Raw genomic sequence first — 26,218 nt, forward strand, 5'->3', positions numbered from 1 at the left:
GTCTATCATTTTATACGTAAAATAAATTTTGCTCCAATTATTTTTTTACAATTTTTACATTGAATTTTCTAGGACCGACTCGATTGTGGTCATTTTTTCATTGGTGCGATCGATTAAAAATTGTTTTGCGTTTTTTTATTGTTAAAACCAAATTTATAACTTAACGAAAGCTTGATCTTTATTATCGCGTGGAAAATCGTGGACTATATTAAGTCTTTATACTTGTACATGTATATATTATACAGTCTTATTAAGTTCCAAAACATTTAGCAAGCGAACTTTAAATCACTACCTTGGATAACATTTCCGCGTTGCTTCAACAAAACATTCTTTTTAACATGTCATAGGTGTAATTACAAATTATCCATTAAAAAAGTCGCCAGATTTTGTGCAAGTGAATGAAATGAAATACTACTGTTTATTACTTCTTTTTTTAATTAAATAAGAAGTAGCATTGGAAGAATAAATATTTTATAAACGTTCGACCATAGTTTATCACACTCGTGATAAAATGCATGCGCGCATATACCGGGCTGCACTCTATTGTGAAAAACATGTACAACGTTCTCGTTGAAATTTCCACATTTAGCCATTAATTACACTAAATTGGCCTATGTATCTGTTGTCGGTGCATCTGTTCTATTTTAATATCTCCATTATAACAATAAATTCCAAAAAAAGTAACTTGGCAAAATTATCGTTGCAACTGCTCTATAATATATATAGTTCATGGTAACGAAAGGCGTGCACATACACTGACATACACTGCAGCCGTTTGCCGAAGAACAGATGATATCGAAGTTGTTATTGTTATAATGTTTATCAAAAGGTTGTTGTTTCTTCAAACATGGTAAAGAAAATGTGAGCCGATAACAACACCGTGCAACCCTTTTCACGTATCGCATCGAACCGTTAACAAGGTAAGTCAATATGACTTTTGCGGGCATTTGTATGCTACTAGTTCTAGCGAGATATTATGCATGTATATATCGATGTCACTATGACACTATGCATTTCACTGTGACAGGGGATCTTCGGAAAAATTATTATTGAAATTATTGTTCAGAATTACTTATTACCATACCAATTGTTTAATTATATTATTATACAAACAGTATTTGCCATGACAACACCTATGTGTGAAGATGGTGGCCCCTTGAGAGAGTGGGCACCTCTCGCTACGCTTCTTCAACAAATACCTGCCAAGATTCAAAATGGGCTATTTACGCATAATATCAATCTTACCTGTATCGATGCGGTACCTGAATTCATTGCTATCGGAACGAATCATGGGCTGGTTTATTGGTTTAACAGAGAGAAGCAAGATCTTCAAAGACTTCGATGTGAGGTATTCTTCAACATGTTTTAACAAATTAACATTTTAATGCTGTTTGGCGTTTTTCGATCTTGCACTAAAACGATTAATTAATGAAGTTATATTCACACAACATTCTATTTTTCATACAGAATGTAAACTCGAAGATCACATGTATTCAAGTAATATCAACTGTGGACTATATGGTTGCTGCTGGTAACGAACAAGGTGTTGTAACAGTGTTTCAAATACCTAAGAATCCACCAGATTCGTTGCCAGACAGTTTGAAACCGAAACAAAAGAAACAGGCAGAAAGATATAGTATTAGTGGTTTGCATAATAGTGCGGTAACAACAGTGGAATGGTCCAAGAATGGCATGAAATTGTTCAGTGGAGATCAGGATGGTGTAGTGGTGTTGACCGAGATTGACTTTTACATGGTATGTTGTAGAAAGTAAATACCATTGTGTCTATGTACAAGTACATCATATTACTAATAAAAATGTTTAATAGCATTTATCAAAGTCATCGGAGTTGCTTAATGAAAAGTATGCAGTTGTACAGCTGAGTTATCAACAAGGTCTGTTGTTGGTTTCCACAACGTTGCGTACAATACTAGTAAACAGGAATGAAAATGGAAAAGTGACTCAAGTTGGCCAAAAAGAGCGTAAAACGTTAATATCACCACTTCAGTAGACAAATTTAAAAAGTCCCATTGTAAACCGATTTCTCTAATAGAGTATTGTATTGTAGATTAGGAAAATTAGGTGCCGTGTTTGGTTGCCGACAAAATTATGTACAAGATTTAGTAATCTACGCGAGCAGACCTGGCCTACGTTTATGGCAAGCTGATAAAACTGGAACTGTATTGAAAACGCTTATCTTTAAGGTCTGTGCGGAATTCTATTGCTGCTTTGAATCTGTTTCTTCTATCGTCTAATCGAAATATGTATGTTTCAGGATGCTATTCGGTCTGGTCATACGGAAGTAGAACTTTTGAATCCAGCGCCAGAGAATTCTAAAAAGAATCGTGGAGAACCTACATTCGGTGTTATTTTACCTTTTTGTGATGATTTGTTAGTCACGTATAGCGATGATATTATATACGTAGTCAATCCGCAGACTATTGCTATAACGTCCATTGTAACCGATTTGCGACGGGTTATCGATGTTGCTTGTACTAAAGATGAAATATTCGTCCTGGAGGGAGAAAGGAGTATTATACGTATAGCATATTATCCTGAAACTAATACGTTCTCAGCAGGTACGTGTTTCCTTTTCTAAACACGCTATGTAATGTCTCGTCGGAATTCTAAAGAACAATTGTATATTTTCAGAAGCAACCAATACATTGGATTCGCTATCGTCATTTGCTGAAATCAGTAAACCAGTAACTAACGGTATACTAGAATTAACTTCTAAATTAAAGGAAAGCGCTATAGTACCGGCTATTCCCTTCCACAAGATTAATCCAACCAATATCATTCAGTCTGTTGGGTACGATATAGAAAGAACGTATTTACTTTTTGTTAATAGAATAACATGTTATATTAAATCGAATGTGATTTCAGTATTGCGCCAGTTGGTACTGCTGACACTGATACAACTTCCATAGCGGAAGAAGCTGTAGAAATGCCGTCTGTAATACCAACGAATTTAAATGCCTCTGCAGTAGCGAACAGTAGCGGTGCATCAGATCAAAACGATGCTTCCAGGAAAAACGATTGTGAGCAACCTGACAGACATATTGATAGAAGGCAGATATTCCAAAAGATTAGTCAACAAGAGTTCGAAGACGTTGTTTTCACTCCGGAAAGGAAAATCAAGAAATCGCGTAATAAAGCAATAAATGGTAATGAGAGCGGTTCGTCGTTCTCCCATGCCTATGACATGTCTGCTTTAGATAAAGATAAAATAAACGCTAACGAGGCGTTGACAACGCATTCCTCTTTACTAACACTCAGCGTCGACGACGATTTTATACTGAAGACTGAAAGGAATCTCGAATCAATTCAACGCGATGTAGAAGATAAAGAAAAGCGTTTGGCTGAGTTTTTGGATTTTGATTTGTCAAAATATATGGCAAGCAGTCAAATTGCTACTACCAACTCCAACGTTTCCGAGTGCACTATTGATACGAGCACCTATATCGATCGCAAAACGCATTGCAATGATTCATCAACAGACGAAAGGAACAATGAGCAAGAGGCGTATAATGAGCACAGCGACCATACAGAAACCGAATCCGGCGACGAGGATGTCAGCTATCAGACAGAATTAAAAAAGTTGGTAGACTTAGGCGAATGTAGGAAAAAACTGATACAAGAGAAATTAACCGACCCGTTATCGAACAATGCTTACGTTGATGCGAAAAAAACACCGCATACATCCGATGTTGATAGGCATAAAGTAGAAGTTCAATTGCATAGTGAGTATGATTAATTACTTTTATCAGATTTTTATAATACAAATTTAATGGCTTTCTGACATCTTTAGTTCTATCAAATGAAACTATGATATCGACAGTCCTTGAGGAGGAAGATTGGGTCCTGGTGAAAAATGTCACATCTTCGGTTGCGATGTAAGATTTAATAAAAGAGGAAACTATTCCATGAACGAACTACTTCGATCTCTATTGATAGTTCACAGATAGTAAGTTGTATAAGAAATGTGCATTCTGCATAATAAGAAGCTTTTACTAGAACACGAGTTCTTTTATGTGTGTATTTTCGCACATCAAATTTATATCGCAGTCGAATAATCCTTTCTAGTCTTATTTTAGCGAGATATATTCTATTTTATTTGAAATTAGAAAATACATGAAACGTGAATTGTTATTTTTACCGTGCGAAATATAAAAATCAATTTGTTTTTATAATTTTAATATACATGGGAATTTACTGCATAATGTAAATGTATTTGCGGAAAATTGTTGTTTTTCAAGATCGTATCTTTCTATTGAAAGATTGAATAACACAAAGTATTATACATATATTATCGTATTTGTTCCATAGGGAAACTATATTGCTTTCAAAAGATTATCATTGTAAAAAATATTTCAATTTTTAGATAGTTAAAAGTTTACAAAAAGCATCAGTATGTAGTTTGTTTAGAGTATACATGTGAATACAAATCTTTACAATAGTATATTTAATTTTTCAATACAATTACATTCTAAAGTTGGAATAAATCATTAACGAAAAAAAAAGATCTGTGCAACTATGAATGCTAAGACAAGCAATTATTTTATTTTAATGTATAAATCTATACACATAGAATTTTGTTCATTATGGATGTAACAGTATTTACACACAATATTTTTGTGACATGTTATTAAATAAAATGAATAAAATTTCGTTCTTCGGTTTTAATTACTTGTTCTTACAAAAACAAACTAAGGGTAATGGCTTTACAGAATGGTTCCATGGAATGAGAAATACACATCCTAACAAGAATTCATTTGTTGTAATTTATTATTTAACGATGTACATTTTACTCGTAATTGCCTAAATGAGTACTCGATTCTCTCTCGTGTAGCTTATCAAATAAAAATAATTATGCTGCTGCTGTAATGAGGTCGTTGTATTTTTTTACTTTAGAAGCAACACTCATGTCTACATACTTGTCACCTACAGACACAACCATACCTCCAATAAGAGCAGGGTCAACTTTTGTGGTGAGCAGAAGAGATTGACCTTGGGTCAAGAACTTTTTCAAAGCAGCTTCAAGTTTAGACTTCATATCTGCATCAAGTGGTTTTGCTGTAGTCACTTCACAGACAACCTCACCTCGACCAGCAGCCATCAATAATTTAAATGTGTTGATTACAGTGTTTAATTTTCCAAGACGACCATTTTCTGCGAGCAGACCCAACAAGTTGGCAGTTTCTTTGCTAACGCTCAGTTTACTGCTGACAGTCTTAAGAGCTTCTACTTTGTCTTTTCGTTTAATCGCTGGGTTCTTCATAAATTCATTTAGCTTCTTATCCTTATTTATTGTGTCCTAATACGCCATAATGTTTCATTAGAAAAGTGTGTTATACTATTCGATTGCAATTAAAACACTGTAATACATACTTGTAACTTAACCAGATCTTTTTCTACGTTGCTCAATGTCTTCTGCTTAGAAGCTGCTGAGTAAAGGGCTGTGGCATATCGTCCTTCCAATCCAAATACTTGAATGGGAGGCTAACAAATCAAAGAAGCAGCATTTTTTAACATAAAATCGAGACTTATCAAGAAAAATATTTAATAGTTTCGAGAACGGAAGTTTAGCACATTTTAAGTTATATAATTTTCGGCTAATTAATATATGTGAAAAGTATACCTTGACCATCTGCTGAAGAGCAGAGGTGGAAGAGAACGATCGGGCCTAGAAACCAGAAATGAAATCTATTACTTGCATAGAATATTCATGAAAAAGAATTAACAATGTTTTCATTTCACTAATTTAACAAATACGTTGTCACCTATAGCTTGTGCTACAATTAGAACATCAATGCTATAAATTAGAGTTTCGTTCGATCGTAGAAAAGCGACAAATTACTGTTCGTGTCATTACTTACAATTACTCTGCTAAAAGACATTTTCAAAAACACCGTCAGTTCATCCAAACCCTTGAACGACAAAGGTGGACTTACACGACCACCATTATATTACATAAGTCACTTCGATGTCTGTGATAGGATATCCTTATTCTACTGTCTGAACGAATATCAAAAGCGACGTCTGTAGACTGAATTTAGAAGTGTACAAACGTACATAAGTTTGTAAATCATTAACACAACGTCAAAAATGATTATTCACAACAATATAAGATGAAAATCAAGAGTAAAAAATTTCAATTTTAACTTATTTATTAAGTTATTAACAATCAAAGTTGACCAATGTCGATGCGCAAGCCAGCTCTGTCTACGTCTTCCCATTGGCGAATCGGGAAGATCATTAATTGTTAATAACTTTAAAACGAAGCTGAAATAATAATTTTACTCCTCTGAATGTTCGTCTTATATTATCCTGGAAATCACTTTTCAAGTTTTCTCCCAACTATTGCCGAAAATCCTGTATAATTGACCTTTTATCGAGGCCATAGCAAATTGCACTTCCTTGTAATTCAGACAACAAAAAACTATTAATCAGATAATTCTAGAGGCAAATAAAAGTAATTATTCACTCAGTCCTCCATCATTTTAAATTTATATATTATTAATATTAATGTTCATATTGAACGAAATGATTCTTGCCATTTTCCCATAAGACACAATGTCAATTCCGGCAAGAATGATTTGCCCCGTAAGGATGTCCATACAGCGCCAATACACGTAGCGGCAAAACGCTCAAACTGTTAGCCAAATTTTATCGACAGAGAATTCTTTCTTTTTTTTTATTAAATAAGCTTTAAACTTGGCACCGACGAGGTAGTATCGACAGTCTTTAACAGTACCTCGTCGGTATTTTAGGTCAGATCTGGCCTATCAGCAGTCAAACATAGAGTATTACCACCGACGAGATATAGGAGTAGACCAATTACCATATGGGGTTTCGTGTCTCACTTGAAGCTTCGAAATTTCGGCATAAGAGGCGGTGCTTGGTCGGTAACATGTGGCTAACAGTTTGAGAGTTTTGCCGCTACGCGTATTGGCGCTGTACGGACATCCTTACGGAGCAAATGATCTTGTCGGTATTTACATCGTTTTTTATGGGAAAAACGGCAAGAATCATTTGCGCTTTAATAAGAAGATTGTTTTGATTGAAGACCTTTTCCATAGACCTTTTTTTATATTTTTAGGGCTCAGATTGAAACTGCAAATATGCACTTTGAGATAGGTGCATTTCAATCTGAAAGTAATAACTGAAAATTTAATAATTACTCGTGGATGAATCCGCTAACGGGGTCGTATGACGACTGACACAGACTTCCTGAGGAATGTTTATGTTAACAATGCTATTTTATCCATATATATTTTCACCAATATCCTACTCATTGACATTTTATTCTCACCGACATACACTTTCATAGACATACTTTTCTTACCGACAGATTATTATATATTACTTCGTAAAATGATTTCGTATCATGCCAATGTCATCAATTGATAGTTTTACAATCAACAAGAATGGTCTGAGTTATATAGCTATGGGGTTAGGTCTATGTAGGTCAGTGAGAATAGAATGTGAGGAAATAGCGTCGATGTAAACATTGTCGAGGAAACCTGTCGCCGGTCATGTCATACGGACCCGGTTAACAAGACTAAGTAAAACGAATCATAATGGTCGAAAATTTAACGTTGATTCTCGATGATAATCATTTCGAAGCGGATAAAGAGAAACTTGCGAGTAAAAGTCGCTATTTCAAATCTCTTCTCTCTGGCAATTTTAGTGATTCTCACAACAAGGAGCATACTATAAATTATGATATTGCTCTGCCTACTTTCAAGGTTGTGTTACTGTTTGCTACTTAAGAAAACTATTCGAATATTTAATTTTTCTGTTGTAAAGATGTTTCTTCATGATTTTAGGATTTCATTGAATGGGTTCATGACGATAAAGAAGAACATAGATACGCAGATTGCTATAACATAAAACAATCCATGACCAAGTTCATGAAAGATAATTTCGAGTACTTAATAGATTTGTTAAAACTGAGTGTATTATTCATGGTTGATGAATTAACAAACGATATTGTAGATATTATAGTTTTGTTCTGGCTGAAGCCGGAGATTGTAATCCGCATATGGCAAGTGGCACAAAAGTTGAGCTTAAAGTTGTTACAAGACATCTGTCTATCAGTATGCCTCGACCGTTTCGAAGAACTTCCCTTGGTTTCCCTTGCGAAATTAAAAAAACCGCTCATTACCAGTTTGTTACAAAATGTTAATGTAAGAGCATCCAGCAAGTTCTTGCAAATAGTGAGGGAAGAATGGCGGCAGAATCACATGGTAATTAGTATGTTACTGGAATATTCTTTTCACGACAGACTTCAAATTCTCTTAATTTTAGGGAGCAGTTATTCCAGATGTGAAACAGAAGAGACAACCAAAATTTATACAGGGCACGGTTGTATACCAAAAGTATGAAGGCATTATCGAGGATGCACATTTGTACATCTGGAACGGTACTGATTTCTCTAGAGGCGTGCAAATAAGAGATATACAAGATTCAGAGAGAGGGATGGTTGGAATGCATGTAATTGGCAGAGGTATAAATTTTTCTATTCTATAGGTCACTTATTTCATAAGTATTGAAAACATTTTCTTAGGTTTCAATATTTATACCGTGGGGGGAGAATTGGGTTTTGGTACTGGAAAATTCAATCATATCATCTGGAGGTACTGTCTACTTTCCAAGAAATGGTACTACCAAGCAACATTACGAGTGCCAAGGAGGCACATGGTGGCTGCATTCGTGAAAAATAAATTGATAATTGTCGGTGGATTAGGGAGACACAGACTGAAGTTATCATCAGTAGACATTTTAGACATTCATACAGGTGAAAAACAATCTTTAATACTGAAATTTTAAACGGCTCGCGGTCATTTCAATCGCATAACGTTTCAGGTGTGTGGAACAGCGGAGCCGACATACCTGAAAGTTTCACAATGGTTCCTCCTCACTGTGTTATGGATGGGAAATTGTTTATAATGAAATCGGCGCTCTACATTTATAACCCGAAGGAAGACTGTTGGAAGACTATAGAGTTCCTTCCTAATTATTCTTGTTTCAATTGGGATGTTTGTCTCACCAACAATTCAACTTTGTTCCGCATCGGTAATGGTTTTCAAGAAAGACAATCGACATTTGCATCTCTTCGAGAATTACTGAGATTTCCTGTTTTTGTAAGGTGTACATCTGGGCAAGACAGTTCTATCGAGAGTCGACGTCGTGAAAGAACCAACCTGCGAGAAAATAGACTGTTTGAAACAGTATATGGAGCACAAGGTAGAAAAAACGCTCCTCGTGCACAAGTGTGCTTCCTACAGATCAAGATTCGTTAATGTAGATGGCATTCACATAGGGTTACTGAGTGATGTCCGCGACAGAAAATCTTTGTACCTGCATATACATACGGACCTGAGAACAGACTTCGACGAAGACGCAACCATCCCTCAAATAGAGTGCTTTAAAATCATCGATCCTGATACTTTGTACAACACCGTGTAATCCTATTATGTAACCCTATTGTTTCCTATTTCTATATAAAATAAAATATTGCATGAAATCCTTTATAATTTTACTGATGGGCTCGAAAGGGGGTAGGAAGAACCATCAGAGTTTTATATTTGAATCATATTTTATTTATCGTAAATTTTGTAACGGAAGCAGTCTTCAAACAAGTATAACACGATAGTGCGTATGATTACATGGAATAAGAACGTACATATCTCGACAGTACTAATCGTATCGTGCTTGATGTAATCTCGGCAAGATGTCAAAATGTCACGTGATGTTTCTGCTGGATGTCGAGGATGCTGGCTGGCTATCCTGCCGAGATTCACCGCGACGATTCAACCGTTCCAACTCCGTTACTGTCGTTCATACATCATTGTGTACTTAAATATGCTAATTCGTGTATGCAGCAAAGCTCGTATTAGCGTATAGTTTGCGCGTGCTATCCGTGTACTTGCTCGATCTCTCGGATTCATCATCATCTTCCTCATCTTTCAACGCGACACGATTGTGTTCGATTTGTTGCGAGTATGATAAGCACACAAAAAGAAAATACAGCGTTCCATGAAAATTTACATATAGAGTAGTGTATATGTGTGTGTGTTTGTGCGTGCGGTCGTGCGTGTGTGTGTGTGCGCGCGCGCGCGCGTGTTTGTTTGCGGGTACAATGGTTCTTTAATTTCTCTTTTATACACGAACCTTATATAAATACCACCTATCGAGTGCGACAGCTCGCGAGTCGCAAATTTTTACAATCCGTTTATACATGTGTTTCTCTGATCGTTGGTCTCTCGTTTAAACATTGTAGAAGCTGAAAGCAGACGAATTAAGGTCAATTTACACTATACGTCACGGACCGGCATGTACCATCAACGGAACGAACCGGCACCGACCAACATTATCCCGAAGGATGTTTTGCCGGTGTCTGCGCTGTATCAGCAGAGCGAGAAGGGAATTGCTAGTTCCTCGTCGCTGTCCAATCCGCTCATTTTGACTGTTTTACGTCAACTGACGGTTTGTCGTCGGAGCAGTGTAAACATAAAGCATAAACTGTCGTGCCGTTGCCGGTTCGTTCCACTGACGGTACGTGCCGGTCCGTGCTATATAGTGTAAATCGACCTTTAGACGTGCGGATATATGTGTATAATCCGTATAGGAAAAAAAAAAAATAGGAATCGGATCGGCCGATCGAAACCGGTCGGATCTCACCCAAACCTTGTCGTATCTTGCGATCCTCGGTGTCGAAATCATTGTTCGCTGGCACTGGTCACGTTCAAGGCGAACGCCGCGTTCGTTTCGCCCTTCTTGCCGATCGCACGGGCCACGTATTGGCCGACGTCGCTGTCGGTGCACGATTTAATACGCAATTCGAACGATTTGTCGCCGTCCGAACTGAACAGGTACCTGCTGCTAGATTCTGGGATCGCTTTTCCGTCTTTCAACCACGTAACTGCGCAACACAATTCAAAACGATATCGATTATAATCACGAACTCGCTCTGGCTTCCCATTGCCGCTAGACTGCCGACCTTGACGAATCTATAGCATGCGCGACCTTGTAAAACGCAAGAGGATGCTATTATGAACATTTTAATCGTTGCAAGACATTCCTCTCTTCCTCAGATGTTTATAAAATGTGAGAATTCGTACGAAGATCCGCAGTCTAGTTATCGCAAGAGGACAATGTAGACAGACACAGAGTTTCTCATTCAAACAGGCCCAATTAATTTGAGGCTCTCACAGTTCAGATTTATACACGGTTTTTATTATGGAGGCCTTTCGAGTGTGGGCCGTGTTTCTTTCGGAATCAGTTTTCCGACGATTCGTGAGCATTGCAGCTGAAGACATGCTGATCGGTACAGTTTGAGAAAATAATTGCAAAACGACACAGCTCACACCCACAATCTCCTCCACAGGTGTTTAAGAAAACTGTTTCGAATGGGACACCCTGTCTCTGATCGGCGAGATTTCTACTGACCTTTCAAAGGCGCGGTTTCAGTCTTGCATGTGAACGTAACCGATTCGCCTTCGCTCACCGTTGCAGATTGCGGGAATGTCGTGAAGACTGGGCTCTTCGGTTCCTCGTTTGGAACTGTAAAGGCGAGATTGCGAGTTAGAATCCACGGGGATGATCGTAAGATTGCGACGAAGGGGATCGAGATATGTAGAAAGATCGTATACCAAGGACGTTTAATGTGCACGACGAGAAGCTCTCCCCTGCGTCGTTAAACGCCTCGCAGGTGTAGGTGCCGGAGTCCTCGGGGAAGATCTCGGCAATGTTCAGCTTATAGATGTTCGCCTCGTTGCTGTATTGGAAGTCTTTGCTCGGCTTGATCTCCTTGTTGTTGTGGAGCCACACCACGTCGAACTTCTTCGCGCCGATTATTCGACAGCTCAACAGCACGGCTTCTCCGTCCTTCACGAACATGCTGGTCAGGTGGTCCACGATCTGCGGAGGCTTGTCGCCGGTCTTCTTCTTCGCGGCCGCGTTCGCGTTCGCTGAACAATGATTGGCGTTCATTAGAATACTGATATTCCTCCGATCTTAGTAATTATTCAACACGGTCCCTGCCGCGTGAGGTTTGTGAGCTTCACGCAAGTCTTGACTATTTTATTCGTATAAACGTCCAGAGTTATTAATAATTATTATTAGTAGACTGCGGATTTTATGCATTTCGGAGAAAAACGAATAGGTGAAATAGAAACTGTTAGTACACTTGATAAATCTAAGAACATCGTTCTATTATTTTCGACTTATTAAAATAGAAGTACATTTTTATCAAGCTTCTGATTTTGCATAAAAATCCGCAGTCTAAGTATTAGTCACTGTACGTGCCGCGCAAGAAGTCCCGCGAAAGGAATGCGAGACTGATTGGTCAGAGTGGAAGGTGCACGCCTCTAGCTGTTGTATTGGCTAAAACGGTCGCACATACTATGCAGCATGTGACGTCAAACTCTAAGCATTGGACTATGGGAGCGTCAACGGGGGGGGGGGGGGGGATAGGCGGAGGGAACGAGGGCCCTTGTTTGCCCTTGTGCCATCCTGCGGGACTTCTCGTGAGGCACGGACAGTACTGGGTACATATTGAATTCTGCACCTTGCTCTATAATTTAGTTCATTTCAGAACGAATAAATTGATATTCGGCGCCGTTAATTTTATTTACGCAGAGGGGAACGTGTTAACGGATCTCACCGATTCCAGTGACCTTGACAATGATCGTTTTACGTACGTTTCACGGTCAGTTTGCAGGAAGTGGTCACGGTGCCCATACTGTTGGTTGCCTGGCAAGTGTACTCGCCCTCGTCTTCAGGGAACACCTCGTTGATCACGAGGGTGGCTACGCCGGACTTGTACTTCAGGTTCATGATGCCGGACGAGCTGAGCGTCTTGCCGCCCTTGGTCCAGGTGACTTGTGGCTCGGGATCGCCGTCGACCTTCGCGCTGAGCTCGAGCTGTTCTCCGTCGTTGATGGTCAGATCGCTCAGTTTCTTCGTGAACTGTGGCGCTCTCATCGAGTCATCCGGCGGATCTACAAAAGCATCAATTTACCGAAAGTGTTCATCAATTTATCCTACAGTTTCCTAGATGGAAATAGCAACGCGTTCTCTTACAGATCAATTCTTTCGTGGTATTCCTGGAACGAGACGGGCTGCCTGTGGAGTCCATGCCGTATTTCTTGACGCTTCGTTTGTCGGTGCTGGAGTCGGTGGCCTGCGGTGAAAATAATGTGAATAAAACAATCCGTCTTGATGCTCCCTCACTGGCAAACCTTCTGACCGGATTTCGATTTGACACAGTCAGTCAAAAAAAGCAGCGTTACACCCTTTAGAACGGGGTGACTCTTTTGACACGTTAAGTGTCGAATATCAATTATAAAAATTCTCATGAAATCAAAATATTCGAATTAATGGAACTGGAGAAAATAAATATTGTCTTTCACAGTCTTTTGTCTGAGCCCGTGATGAAAATTTAAAATAGACTGACTGTGAGAGGGAGTATCAAATGATTCCTGATTTCAGTCACATCCCCTTGAATTCTATAAGGGCGGAGATGCTGGATAGAATAGTTTGATTCGCGCACTCGTATTATTTCGAGCATTTACTTTGTAGGAAGAGGAAGATGTGGAACTTTGCTTATTGGTGGAACTACTGTAATTGGTCGCCGAACTGCTCGAGTAACCCTGCGTGGTGGTGGAACTGTAGCCGCTGTATCCGCCGGACTTGTGGACCGTTATGATCGGTGGTGGCGCCGGTTTGATCGGTTGCTCGATAAATCTTCGATCTAGGAAAGAAACCGTGTTATTCGGGGATAGTTGATTCGATTCGTTCTCGGATTATAAAACACGCTTGAGCCATTACACGTCGAAACGTACAGAATTTCTGTTTATCGCGTTCCTTGGTACTATTTGTCAACTTATTCTATTAAAATGAGATGATCGTTGGAGTAGATAAGTGGCGGAGTTAAAGGTTGCCGACTATTCCACATGTTACTTCACATTTCTGTTTATCGCATTTTTTGTCATTTACTTTTATGCTTCCGTCTTCAATTTATCTCCGTTGTGCTCATCGGCATTCAATGTAGAATGTTACAATCTTTGTCTACAGCAAGCATTGAATTCGGAAATTTACGTCATTGCGAAAGCAAAAATTTTCTGAAACCGGGATACCACTTTTCTAAGGGATCTTTCACTGTCTTGGTCGGTTCTCAAGTTAGAATATCGCGATCTCTGTCCACAGCAAGCATTCGGGGGCTAAGATGTCGGGATAAGCAACAAGCTCGGAAATTCGCAAGGTTGTGGAAGCAAAAATTTTCTGAAATCCGACTACTATTTTTCTAGTGTTTTTCTAAAAGGTCTTTCAGGGAAAGCATTGACAAGCATTTTCTTCAAGCTTATATTATAAGGCGTGCGGGGACGGGGGCTCGGGGGTAGAAACAGCGTTGTATTTAAAGCGAAATTTTTCTCTTAAGACATCATCATATGTTCGTATAACAATTGAGTTTTAACGCATGCCTGGAGGGGGCATCGTTCCATCTTTAAAACGGCTATGAATGTTATTTCGCCGAGGCGAAATGGGAATATCCAGGGTTGGAAGATTGGCGTGTCCATTTGTCTGGCGTGATTTTTTGGGAATTTTAACGTTCGATATCCTGCGGATTTGGGCTGGGGGCTAAACCAGGGAGGCAGGGGCACACGGTTCATTTCCCAAGGTACACCGGGTCTGCAAGTTTGAAAGAAGATCAGTGGAGAATCGTGTTTGGGCTCGACGTGGAACGGCTCGTTCGCTGTCTACATTGTTCATCGATCGGAGTGCCAAACAAGCGACTATTCGACATGCTCCTAAGTTATTGTCAAACCGAACGAAACCCAATGGAAATTAGTTGGTCCTCGAGGTCGGGGAGAAATAAATGCGCAAGAGGAAATGACGGGCTGCAAACTTTCCTCTACGACGTGCAGTGCAATGTTTCAGCGACCTGGGCTTTACGTTTCAACGTTAGATGGAAAACTAGTGTCTCTTTGATGCGACACTTTTGTTCAGATTGCTAAAGCATTGCACTGTGCGACATCTGGATAGTGATAGAGGATCGCATACTAGAAGAGAGGGCTAGAACTCTACCTCCGGAATGTAGGAGGTCGTGCGCTAATTTAACTTGCTCCTCAGTTTCCCCAGTGCCTACAAATAAACGTTCGATGAGTCTCGTGGTGAATATACAGAATACACACTCGATAATTCGATTGCTCGGAGCTATTCTACGTTTCATAAGTATCGTATTCGTTGGCATAAGTACCTTCGACGATGACGACGCAGGTGGTCTCGTCCTTTCCGTGTTTGTTCGTCGCCACGCAACGGTACTTGCCGCTGTCCTCGGGCTTGCAGTCGATGATCTCCATCGTGACGACACCGTCCGCGTGCGTCATCGCGTAATGATGCTTCGAGAGCTCGTCCCTGTCCTTGTACCATTTCACGGTCGGTGGTGGGTTGCCGCTCAAGCAGCAGAGCAGCTTGCAAGTCTGCCTGACCTGGATGACACGCGGCCGAAGCAGGAAGGTGAAGCTCGGTGCTGATTCGATCGTCTCCAACCAGATGTTGTAGCCGAGCGGCTCTCTTCTTCGGACTGGGAGCAGTTCCGGCCTGTACTTCGGTATATCTACAGGCAGCGCTAAAAACCAAAAGCGGAAACGTTCAAGAATGATCCCAGAATTAGACGTGCTCCCACTACGAGCCTGATATAGGGGAACTTACGCTGCACGTTCAGGAAAACGACCTCTTCTCTGTAACCGTAATGGTTCTCCGCCCTGATCACGTACTCCCCTCTGTCCTCGAGCTTCACTCTGTTGATGATGAACGTGTAGTCGTCGCCGTGGTAGCGTTTCATGAACTTGACCGACTGCCGCAACTCCTGGTTGTTGTGGAACCATGTGAGGGTCGGGTCGGCGATCGCTATCACGCGGCAAGTGAACTTGACGCTTTGGCCTTCGTACGCGAACGCGCTCGTTGGCTTGATGACGAACCTCGGCGCGGCTTGTCGTCGGTCTACAAATCATTTTCATGGATATCTTAGCAGGTTCTGGGCAACATTTAGCCGAAGAAGTCTAGATCTTAAGCTATATCCGCGTTTGTTACCATCTCATCCTATCCGAAGCTAATCTCTGGACACGTTCGCTAAAGAAAATGTTAGATCCTTATTCATTACTAGACTGCGGATCTGTATGCAGAATGAAAGTTGTTGGCATCAATTGCAAGAAACACTAACCCTATAGACTTGATTTTCTTCTCTAACAATGTCAACAAGCTGAAGACGATATGTTGGCACTGTTAAATTCTTTTACTGTTTTCGCCATAAATTCATAAAATCCGCAGTCTAATCATTGCTTATCGTTTCACGTTGTCCCTTACCGAAGCAAGAATCGTAAATCTTGTATTTTTCGACGAGCAGCTTCCTCAGGGAAGAGTACTCCGCCAGACGACCAATCGGGAGCACGTATTTGTCCCAGTCCTCGTATTTGGCTCGCAGCCTGTCCCTGAATTTCATGTATCGGCTACTTGAAATGGCCTTGGTTCTATCACTGTGGTCGCCGGTCAACCATGGGTGCAACAGGCACTCGTGTGCGGTCATACGTTTCCTGGAATACGAACGCGACGTTAGAAAGACATTATCTTCCGATAACGACAAAATCAATCTATCAACTCGAAGCACGCACTCCTTGTTCTTGATGAGCAGTCGCCTAATGAAGTCCTTGCCCTCTTCGGAGACATCGCGGAATGCTTCCTCGTCGAAGTCCCAGTCGCAAGCCTTGACGTTCTTCAGCGTCTCGATGTCGTTGTCTCCGGCGAACGGTGAAAGGCCGCTCAGTCTACAATCAGGTTCGTTTTATCAGTTTCGCTGTTCTCTAGCAAAGAGCATTGACCCTTCGATGGCGGGACCAAGGTCTGGGTCTGTTTTGACCCGGAGTATCAAAATCGCCATTTAATTGCTCAGTTTCGAGCGAGTGGATTAAATCAACAACTGTTTAAAAAAATTGTAAAATAAAGCAGTGAATGGTTCTAATCATCATCGATTATAATCTCTTCAGAAGTATGTTTTGAAAAGTGATTTTTACGACTCGTCAAGCTAGATTTTTCAAGGGAGGCTCCTCAAGTAAACGAAACACGACGAAGAGAAGACGATCAGCTTACAGAACGTATGCGAGGACACCGCAGGCCCACATGTCCGTGTAAAAACCAACTGGTTCACGCTCAACGATTTCAGGAGCCGCGAACTCGGCCGTGCCGGTGCTGATCTTGACCACTTCGTTGGGATCAAGTTTCGTGGCCAAGCCGAAGTCGATCAGCTTCACGTTCGAGCTGTTGCGCGTCTGGCACATGATGTTCTCGGGCTTGATGTCTACGTAGAAAAGATCAATCATTAGCACAACGTCTTTCTCACGAGCATCGCGCCAAGTACCGTGCGGAAGAGCTTACCCAAATGTATGATGTTCTTCTCGTGCATGTGTTTAACGCCCTCGCAGATCTGTCTCATGTAGTTGATCACCTCAGCCTCGGACATGGTGTATCCCTCGGCCGTGATCCTCTCGAAGAGCTCACCGCCGGACAAGCTGAACAAACAGAAGGCCGAGATTATGGATAAAGCGAGAGTCCACGAATGATTTAGCTCTCGAATGATTTTCATAGACAATTTTACTGGTACTGGTCTAGGACTAGAGAAGAGTAGTCACAGACTTGAACCTAGAATTTCGTCCTAGGTTGAACTTAATTTACTATTTGGTCAATTACTGTCATTAATAGTTTCAGGAAACGGTACAGTAGGTACTTGTTTCGTTGCACGGAAACGAGATTGGAATTTCAGGCAAGACCCGAGGTTTTCGCAATGAAGAAGGTAGTATATATCGGTTTCGGTATTCATATATTTCGGTATTATGTCGGTTTCGGTATAGCTTTATTAGTGCAATACCGGTATCACAATAATACCGCTTTTAAATCCCTGCCTATAACTCCCTCACTATTGAATCGAAGCCGCTATCAATGTGTACATACAGGATGTCCAGCTACAGGTGGGAGAAAATTTAAGGGGTGGTTCTCCGAGACAATATAAGACGGAAATGAAGAATAAAAAATTGCGATTTCGGCTTCATATTTTAGTTATTAACAATTAGAAATCCGCCTGAAATGCGACAACCCTACCAACAGAGGTGTACGTTGCGTACGTCATGGAGGTGCACGATGGTCACGTAAACAAATATGTGCATTTTTGTGAATACTTCCACTTGCGAGGATTACATTCAATATTTATGGACACAATGGATATATGCAAAGCATTTTATAGTGATCACCAGTGAATTACTTATGTGAGCTTCATTGTAAAGTGAAAACGCATTGATCCCTTCTACTCGATAATTCCACAGTGCGGATATTAGAAATGCCCTGGTGGATTTTAACAAGTGGGCAGGTTCAATGTCGTCGAACGATAATTTCTGAATCCTTAAAGTACCTCGCTGGGGCCCCAAATGACACCCAAGGTAAGCATACATTTGTCACTTGATAGGTGACTGTCGCGCGCCTCCATGACGTGCGCAACGTACACCTCTGTTGGTCGGGTTGCCGCATTTTAGGCGGATTTTTAATTGTTAATGAATTTTTAGTCTTGAGTTTCGTCTCATATTGCCATGGTGAATTCTTCTACCTGTAGTCTGACACCCTGCATAACAATATAAAGAGACAATCACAACTCTCAACACCGCAAAAAAAGAAAAAAACTACATTCTCCACCTGGCGCGAACAAAATGCAACGAACGAGGTTGACGTAAAGACCGGGCCTTAGATCGGGAGCACAATGATCGAGAACCTACTGTAGTTCAACGATGATCTAGGTACTCACAACTCGAATATCAGGACCATCTCGTCGTCGTCCTCGAAGGCGTCGTGGAGGTTGATCAGTTTCTGATGGTGGAGCTGATTCATGATGTCGATCTCCTTCCTGATCAGCTCTTTCTCCATCGCGTGCGACACGGGTATGAATTTAGCGGCGAAGATGTTACCGGTAGCTCTCTCGCGGCATCGGTGTACAACACCGAACGCACCGGTGCCGATCTCTTCGAGGATGTCGTATCTATCGTAGACGGAGAAGTGTTTGACCTCAACCGGCTGGGGCACGTACTTGCTGTAGATGTCGAAGACGAACTGATCGTAGTCGGACGGTTTCTCGTCGCTTCTTCCGCGGATCTTCTTGCCGGTCTCGTCGACCTTGTATTCCTTCTGCTTGAACTCTCTCTTGACGATGCCCTTGGTCGTGATCAACGGCGTGACCTCGCTGGGATCGGACCTGCCGTAAATGTTCTCCGCGCAGACCCTGAAGTCGTATTGATGACCAGGGCTGAGGCCGGTAACGGCCATCGAGCAAAATCTGGTGTTTCCAACGCGGATCCAGCTGGTCATCGGATGTTCCCGTTTCTCGACGAGGTAGTTGGTGATGTTGCTGCCGCCGTCCCAGACTGGTGGTTTCCAGCTGAGGGCCAGGGAATCGTGTCCGACGTTGTCGATCTGTGGGAACCTCGGCGGATCGGGTCTGTCGCTGATCTGGATCTTGATGATCGCCGTGTCTTGTCCCAGGTCGTTCTCCGCGGTGATGCGGTACGGGCCGGAGTCGATCCTGCTGCCATCTATGATCGTCAGCACGGCGTGTCTCTCCTTGACGTCGACGGTGTAGTGTCCGCCGGTCTCGATCGCCTCGCCCTCTCTCACCCAGCTGATCTTCGGCTTGGGATAGCCGGTGAACGGGATCTTGATCACAACATTCACGCCCTTGTCGAAGAACGCAGTGTCCCTGAATCTCGGTGGCACGTTCAGCTTCGGTGGGGTCTTGATGAACAGCTCGCCCTTCGTTGACTTGACGCCGCACTTGTTCACCGCGCGACAGAAGTACTCGTCCGCGTCCTCGCCGAACACGTCGTGGATGATCAGGTTGTGCACGTCGCCCTCCGAGTAGATATTGTAGCGCGATCCGCTGGTGATCTCTCGGGCGCCCTTGAACCAGGTGATCGTGGGCCTCGGGATGCCGATGATCTTACATTGGAACTGCGCGTTGTGGTTCTGCACGCAGTTCACCTTGTGCAGAGGCTGGATGATCTCGGGAGCCTTGGCGGCTTGCGGGTCCGTGATCTTCACCGAGGTCGAGGCCTTCGACTCGGGGCCAAGGCCGGCCGCGTTCTGCGCGAACACGCGGAACTCGTATTGTCTGCCCTCGATCAGGTTCGAGATGTTGATCTGCGTGGGCAGGCAGATGGCGACGTTGACTCGCTGCCAAGCTTGTCCGCCGACCTCGCGTTTGTCGATCCAGTAGCCTTGGATCTTGGAGCCGCCGTCGGACTCCGGTTTCTCCCACGAGAGGTTCACGAAGTCGCCGCCGACCTCGGTGACCTTCGGCGTTCCCGGCGCTCCCGGAGGATCGAACGGCGCCTTGGCCTTGATGGGATTCGCGCCCTCCAACGGCGGTCCCATTCCGTTGTCGTTGACCGCCATCACGCGGAACAGGTACTCCTGTCCTTCCGCCAATCCCTGCACCATGAACGAGCAGTCCTTGCAGAAGGACGAGACGATGATCCAATGGGTGTGGCTGACGTCGCGACGCTCCACCACGTAGTGCGTCACACGCAGACCACCGTCGACCTTCGGAGGATGCCAGTACAACGTGCAGGTGTGCTTGTTGATATCTGTGATGTCCAACGGCCCGGTCGGAGGTCCTGGAAGTCCGGTGATGTAGACGTTGAACGAGGCGCTGACGCTGCCGCTGTCGTTCGAGAACGAGAGGTCGTAGACGCCCGCGTCGTCCTTCTCGATGTCCTTGATGAAAATGATCAGGTACTCGTCGAACACGGTGTACTTGACGTGCGACGTCTCGACCACCTTGCGGCCGTCCTTCTTCAGGGTGATTTCCATCGGCTGGTCGCCGCTGTAGTAGATCTTGATCTTTGTGTTGTCGCCCTCGGCCAGGTACAGGTCCTCCGGCATGCGCTCGATGCGAGGAGGCGTGCCGATCTTCAATCGGCACGTGGTCGTCGCGAGGCCAAGAGGATTCGAGACCTGACAGCTGTAGTCGCCGGCGTCGGCGTCCATCACATCCGAGATCACCAGTCTGTAGATGCCGTCGAACGCCTCTGTTCTGAAGCGACCGCCGAGCGTGATCTCCCTGCCGTTTCTCAGCCACCTTGAAGAAGACGGGAAATGTTACAAATCGTTTACAAATTATTATTTATTAGAGGTGTACGAGAACCTGAAAATGTCGGGTCGGGACGGGTACTCGAATCTATCGAGATTCCTGAGATTATTAGGGAATCCCGATATATTCGAGAATCCCGAAACGTTGAAGAACCCGGCTTGTCTCGACCAGACGCCTCCGCGTCTCGTCTCAAACATAGAGTACCGGGCACTTTCGCGCACCTCTATCATTTACAAATCATCAACATATCCTCTGGCTGACACTAACCTGGCGGTGGGTAGAGGCTTGCCGGAGGCTTCGCACTCGAAGACCAGAGTCTTCCCAAGGGGTATGTTCTGGGTAACAGGCAGTGTCCTGACGAACTCGGGCTTCTCGCCACCTTCCACCTCGCAGATCTTGACTGGCGTGGTGCAGGAGCTCGGCTCGGACCTGCCCGCTGCGTTCACAGCGAAGATTCGGAACTCGTAGTCGCCGCGCTCGATCAAGTGCATCACAGTGTAGTCGGTGTCGGTGACGTTGTACTCGTTGCACTTGGCCCAGAGAGCGCTTCCAACCTCTCGTTTCTCGATGACGTAGCCGGTGATGCGGCTGCCGCCATCCGACACCGGAGCCTCCCACTTCAAGTCCACGTAATTCTTGCCAACCTTGACGACCTGTGGAGTGCCTGGTGGAGAGGGCACGTTGAACTTGCTCTTCAGCTTGAACGGCGCAGACGGTGGACTGGGTTTGCTGAATCCGGCAGCGTTCTTCGCGCGGATTCTGAACTCGTACTCGTGACCACTTAGCAGATTGTAACAGATGTAAGTCGTGTCCTTGACCAGGTAGTCGTTCGCCACCCGCCATTGCGCGTCGTCTGCCGGGTCGCGGAATTCGATCTTGTAACCCTGTCGAAGAGGAAGATGAATATTAATTTTCTGTAATACCGAGTCTTCATGGCGGTTAGCTTGGTAGTCAGAGTTGCCAGAAACAGTCGTTGCGCTTCCCTCTCTACCATTAAATTACCCTCTACATTTTGATCTTAGCCATAGAGGCCGAGAAGCGATATCAGATTACCCTCTGATGACTCTCCGCATCAGGAGAATATGTGGTAGCAGTTGGCTAGCAGGTACTAACAGCGGAATAATGTGACATTCACGTATTCTCCTCGTGCATTTAGCATTAGTCAGGGAAGCATTTAGTGGGTAATACAGTGTTTACTCGATATATGTCCAAAACACGGTTCTAGCCACGGACAGATCAGCCAGGAGATACTACTACTTGATCCATGCGACCTTATACACCTCGGCGACTTAGGTCACTCGAGCTGCAGTGGGGATATTTTTGGGACTTTTATCAGCTAGGCATTTGGGACATATATAGAGTAAACACTGTACATATCGTCTGATAACTTTGATGATAGTTGACGCGATTTACGTACTTGAACTCGAGAACCGCCGTCGGAGATTGGTCGAGTCCAGACTACGGTTGCATTCGAAGTGTCCCAGTCGATGACGCGGGGCTGTCCAGGTGCATCCGGAACCGTGAATGGGAATTTGGCGGTGATAGGCTCGTCCGCCTGCAATGGTTCCGATACTCCATACTGATTCTCGGCTCGCACCCGGAAGTTGTACTGACGATTCGGTTCTAGGCCGATCACGTCGTAGTGCGTGTTCCTGGCGAAGCTGCTCAGCTTCACCCAGTACTGAAATCATTTGTGCATGATTACATTATCCAACATCGACTTTGTGTCTCAAAAAAGCTCAAATTTGTTGGGCAGTGTTAGTACCGTCGACGCTGACAAAGTAAAAGGGGATGACTTACGCCAGCCGGATCGAATTTCTCGACGACGTAGTTCGTGATGGGTGAACCACCGTCGTCGAATGGCGGTTTCCAGGAGAGCGTGCAGGTCTCCGGGGTGATGTCCGAAATGTCCAACGGCCCTTGAGGCGGTGACGGTTTGTCTGGAAAGAGTATCATACATATTGTAATTACAATGCAGGACAGCAAACGGTTAACGAAACCTTGAAAGCAACACTCACCGACAACGAGGACCTTGCAGGAAGCAGAGTCCGTGCCGACGGTGTTCGTCAGATAAATGGTATAATTTCCGGTGTCTGAGCGTTTGGCCTTCTTGTTGATGAACTGCGAGGCGACCTCCGTGGTGTCGAACTTGATTCTGTCTCCGGTGAGAACCTCTTCGCCGTTGATCGACCAGCTTGGTCTCGGCTTCGGGTTCGCCGTGTATGGAACCGTGATCGTGAATGGTTCTCCTGCGATCACTGTCATGTCGCGAATGCTCAGGTCGGATGTGATCCTCGGTGGGACTGTAAATGAATGCATAATTAGAATGGAGTCTTTCTAACAAAGTTCTAACAGAAAAGGTACAGTAGAGCCTCCCGTATCCGCAACCCCATTTTACCTAAAGGTTCTGTTATCCATTTTCTAGTTGCAACAATTAGACCTACAAAACGAATTTTTCAAATTTTTAGTATAGGCCCACATAAAAAGTTTAGTATTTTACTTTAGTATCTTCTCTGCAATTCCAACCAATTGCAATTTTTAAAAAATTCCTCCTTCACGTCATGTAATAAACAAAAATTGTTCTAAGTTCTAAAAAAAAGTTCAAGTCATATGGTCTAACATTTAAAGGCTATCGTCTTCATAAAAATGTTCCAATATTACTCCGACGGACAGCAGCTAGAAGCTAGTAGCTATCGTTTTTTAATCGACTTTGGTCTCCCTATTGATACCGACATGGAGGCTCTCTACCGATTCTGCACATTTTCCGAAGCTCACATGGAGGCGCGCTGGCTCTGATCACTTCGGAATTCGAGCTGAACGGTCCTCGGCCGGCTGCATTCTCTGCAGCAACGCGGAACTCGTAGTCGTGGTTCTCGATCAGTCCAGTCACCCTGTAAGTGGTCTCGTGAACGAGGGACGGCGTGGCTTTGGTCCACTTGTCTTCGCTCAACAACCGCTTCTCGATCACGTATCCGAGGATCGGAGACCCTCCATCGTGACGAGGTTTGGTCCAGGTGATCGTGATGCTGTCCTCCGTAGTTTCGACGCCTCTCGGCGCTCCAGGTGCTCCTGGTGGGTCGAATGGATGCCTGGCCTTGATCGGATCCATCGTTGTCACTGGGTCCGATGTGCCGTACTGATTCTCCGCCATCACACGGAACTCGTAGGTGCTTCCGACCGTCAGGTTCCTCACTCTGACGAACGGCGTTGTGATGTAGCTGCTCACCTGTTCGATGGAACGATGGAGAAACGATCAGATAGCGTGAATAGGTGTGCTATGATCATTAAGGTGCGAATACACTAGCGAGTAACCATTTGTGCTACTTTTTGCGAGAGCGACATGACATGATCGTGACTCTACGCGACATGTGTGAACGCCTTTGAGATACCGGCCAGCAAGGTGAACTTACTCAAGGCAGTTGCTCTCTGAGAGCGAAATAATATATATTTAGAATATTTACAAACAAGTGTACACGTTTGTGCCAGTTGCTCTTGCAAAAAATGTCTCGTTACTGGCTTCGCGGATTTTATGCAATTATAGTGTAACGAACCTTCGACCAGGTTCCCTTCGGCTCGCGCTTCTCGAGGACATAGTTGGTGATGTCCGCGCCGCCATTGTCTTTCGGTGGGTTCCAGAACAGTGTGAGAGCGTCTCCTCCAAATTCGTCGGCGTGGAGGTTCTCCGGAGGGTTTGGTCTGTCGAGGACCTTGACGTTCACAGTGGCCGTGTCGAATCCTGAAGAATTGCGTAGCTGAAGTCTGTAGACTCCTCCGTCGGATCGTTTCGAGTTCTTCACCACCAGACTGCAAACGAGAAATTATTTGATCGGGTCACACACAGGCATTTTTAACGTGATGACTCTCTAATGCTTATACTCTCTTGGCTGATCGCTGAGAGCGTTACCTGGCGTAATCGTCGCCCAGCTGTTGGTGCACGCGATGATCGGTCTCATCCTTGACGACGTCGTTGGCGTACCAAGTGGCAGTAGGCTTGGGGAAGCCGATGTAAGGTACATGGATAGAGAAGTCTTCGCCTGCACGGACCGTGATGTCGCGGACTCCTCCCAGATCCATCACCGGTTTGTTCGGCTGTTCTTCGATGACGATCGGGTTGCTCGCCTTGCTCGGGTCGCTGTTGCCGACGTCGTTCACGGCGATCACTCTGAACAGGTATTCTTCGCCCTCGTTCAGCTTCGGCACCGTGTAGACGTTCGTCGGTATCAGTGCTCCGTTCACTTCGTCCCATTCGTCCTGTCCTCTCTGCTTGATCTGGACAATGTAGCCTCTGATCTTGGCGCCACCATCGCTGCGAGGAGGACGCCAGCTCAAGGTCACCGAATCCTTGGTGATTCTGTCCGGCTTCGGTGCATCTGGAGGATCCGGACGCACTGGAAAAGAATACTCTGCGTTAATCGATGTTCGTAGTTGTTTACGGTGTCTGTACTGTGGTTTACAATGAATTCTCAATATATGTCAACAACACTGGTCTTGCCAGCGCCATGTATCGTCCGTGACGTTTATCATCCAGCCTTGGCGACATATACAGAGAAATCACTGTATTCGGTTCATGACACTTACAACGCTGGTGTCCAGCGGTGATTGGTTCGGTGGGCTTGCTGGGTTTGCCAGGTCCGGCTTCGTTCACTGCAATAACCCTGAACTCGTACTTGGATCCCTCGTGCAGGTCCTGTACCGTGAACGTGGTGTTCGGTGTGGGATAGTTGTTGACCTTGAGCCATTCCCCGCCACGCTCACGCCTCTCCACGTAGTAACCTAATGGGTTAGAAGGTTTCTTTAGCCCTTTGCACTTGATCGTCCTCCTCAACACATTCCGTTTGATGAAATCGAAGTAGCTTATTTGATGAAATAAAAATTGAAATATAAGACGCGCGATATTGAGTACTCTTTCGACATTCTTGTATTTTTCAGACCCGAATTAATTTGGCGCAACGAATATATTAGCGTGAAAGTTCATTTTTCAAACCGGACAAAACAATTCCGTCTACCATTTTTGTAAGACGCGAA

At 43.9% G+C, this 26,218-nt stretch overlaps 4 protein-coding genes across 55 annotated transcripts in view; 2 read left to right on the forward strand and 2 right to left on the reverse strand.

Annotated features, from left to right (window-relative positions):
* The first annotated feature begins 19 nt into the window (after window positions 1-19).
* Window positions 20-4,673, forward strand: LOC143352361 (uncharacterized). Its single transcript, XM_076784780.1, has 9 exons — window positions 20-920; window positions 1,116-1,348; window positions 1,468-1,755; window positions 1,829-1,989; window positions 2,069-2,204; window positions 2,276-2,579; window positions 2,653-2,812; window positions 2,887-3,743; window positions 3,812-4,673. Exons 2-9 carry the CDS (start codon window positions 1,124-1,126, stop codon window positions 3,898-3,900), a joined length of 2,220 nt encoding a protein of 739 aa, XP_076640895.1. The 5' UTR covers window positions 20-920; window positions 1,116-1,123; the 3' UTR covers window positions 3,901-4,673.
* A 97-nt stretch (window positions 4,674-4,770) lies between these two features.
* Window positions 4,771-6,033, reverse strand: Atpsyno (ATP synthase subunit O, mitochondrial). Its single transcript, XM_076784792.1, has 4 exons — window positions 5,880-6,033; window positions 5,642-5,686; window positions 5,392-5,502; window positions 4,771-5,317 (listed from the first exon to the last, which is right to left on the reverse strand). Exons 1-4 carry the CDS (start codon window positions 5,898-5,900, stop codon window positions 4,871-4,873), a joined length of 624 nt encoding a protein of 207 aa, XP_076640907.1. The 5' UTR covers window positions 5,901-6,033; the 3' UTR covers window positions 4,771-4,870.
* A 1,126-nt stretch (window positions 6,034-7,159) lies between these two features.
* Window positions 7,160-9,831, forward strand: LOC143352364 (uncharacterized). Of its 3 annotated transcripts, XM_076784784.1 has the most exons (7): window positions 7,160-7,751; window positions 7,833-8,252; window positions 8,314-8,512; window positions 8,573-8,803; window positions 8,872-9,081; window positions 9,155-9,252; window positions 9,329-9,467. In XM_076784784.1, the coding sequence occupies exons 1-7, from the start codon at window positions 7,584-7,586 to the stop codon at window positions 9,335-9,337; spliced, it is 1,335 nt and encodes a 444-aa protein (XP_076640899.1). In that variant the 5' UTR covers window positions 7,160-7,583; the 3' UTR covers window positions 9,338-9,467. The 3 variants fall into 3 exon arrangements, with proteins under 3 accessions (XP_076640899.1, XP_076640898.1, XP_076640900.1); XM_076784783.1 differs by having other exon boundaries at window positions 9,155-9,831; XM_076784785.1 differs by having other exon boundaries at window positions 7,627-7,751; window positions 7,813-8,252; window positions 9,155-9,831.
* Bent (projectin protein bent) overlaps window positions 9,586-26,218 on the reverse strand; it is a 111,330-nt gene continuing 94,697 nt past the window's right edge. For all 50 annotated transcript variants that reach the window (XM_076784738.1, XM_076784735.1, XM_076784753.1 and 47 more), the window contains 23 exons: window positions 25,772-25,966; window positions 25,098-25,581; window positions 24,745-24,997; window positions 23,969-24,419; window positions 23,212-23,496; window positions 22,994-23,133; window positions 22,611-22,874; window positions 21,461-22,077; window positions 18,857-21,181; window positions 17,443-17,576; window positions 17,158-17,365; window positions 16,683-16,835; window positions 16,378-16,604; window positions 15,724-16,014; window positions 15,269-15,640; window positions 15,097-15,153; window positions 13,584-13,762; window positions 13,093-13,192; window positions 12,711-13,010; window positions 11,661-11,978; window positions 11,458-11,571; window positions 10,696-10,930; window positions 9,586-10,291 (listed from right to left, as the gene is read on the reverse strand). In XM_076784738.1, the coding sequence (XP_076640853.1) occupies window positions 10,728-10,930; window positions 11,458-11,571; window positions 11,661-11,978; window positions 12,711-13,010; window positions 13,093-13,192; window positions 13,584-13,762; window positions 15,097-15,153; window positions 15,269-15,640; window positions 15,724-16,014; window positions 16,378-16,604; window positions 16,683-16,835; window positions 17,158-17,365; window positions 17,443-17,576; window positions 18,857-21,181; window positions 21,461-22,077; window positions 22,611-22,874; window positions 22,994-23,133; window positions 23,212-23,496; window positions 23,969-24,419; window positions 24,745-24,997; window positions 25,098-25,581; window positions 25,772-25,966 (7,670 nt within the window). In that variant the 3' untranslated portion in view covers window positions 9,586-10,291; window positions 10,696-10,727. The remainder of the gene's footprint in view (window positions 10,292-10,695; window positions 10,931-11,457; window positions 11,572-11,660; window positions 11,979-12,710; window positions 13,011-13,092; window positions 13,193-13,583; window positions 13,763-15,096; window positions 15,154-15,268; window positions 15,641-15,723; window positions 16,015-16,377; window positions 16,605-16,682; window positions 16,836-17,157; window positions 17,366-17,442; window positions 17,577-18,856; window positions 21,182-21,460; window positions 22,078-22,610; window positions 22,875-22,993; window positions 23,134-23,211; window positions 23,497-23,968; window positions 24,420-24,744; window positions 24,998-25,097; window positions 25,582-25,771; window positions 25,967-26,218) is intronic.

Source organism: Halictus rubicundus, chromosome 3, assembly GCF_050948215.1.
Source record: "Halictus rubicundus isolate RS-2024b chromosome 3, iyHalRubi1_principal, whole genome shotgun sequence".
Taxonomy (NCBI): Eukaryota; Metazoa; Arthropoda; class Insecta; order Hymenoptera; family Halictidae; genus Halictus; species Halictus rubicundus.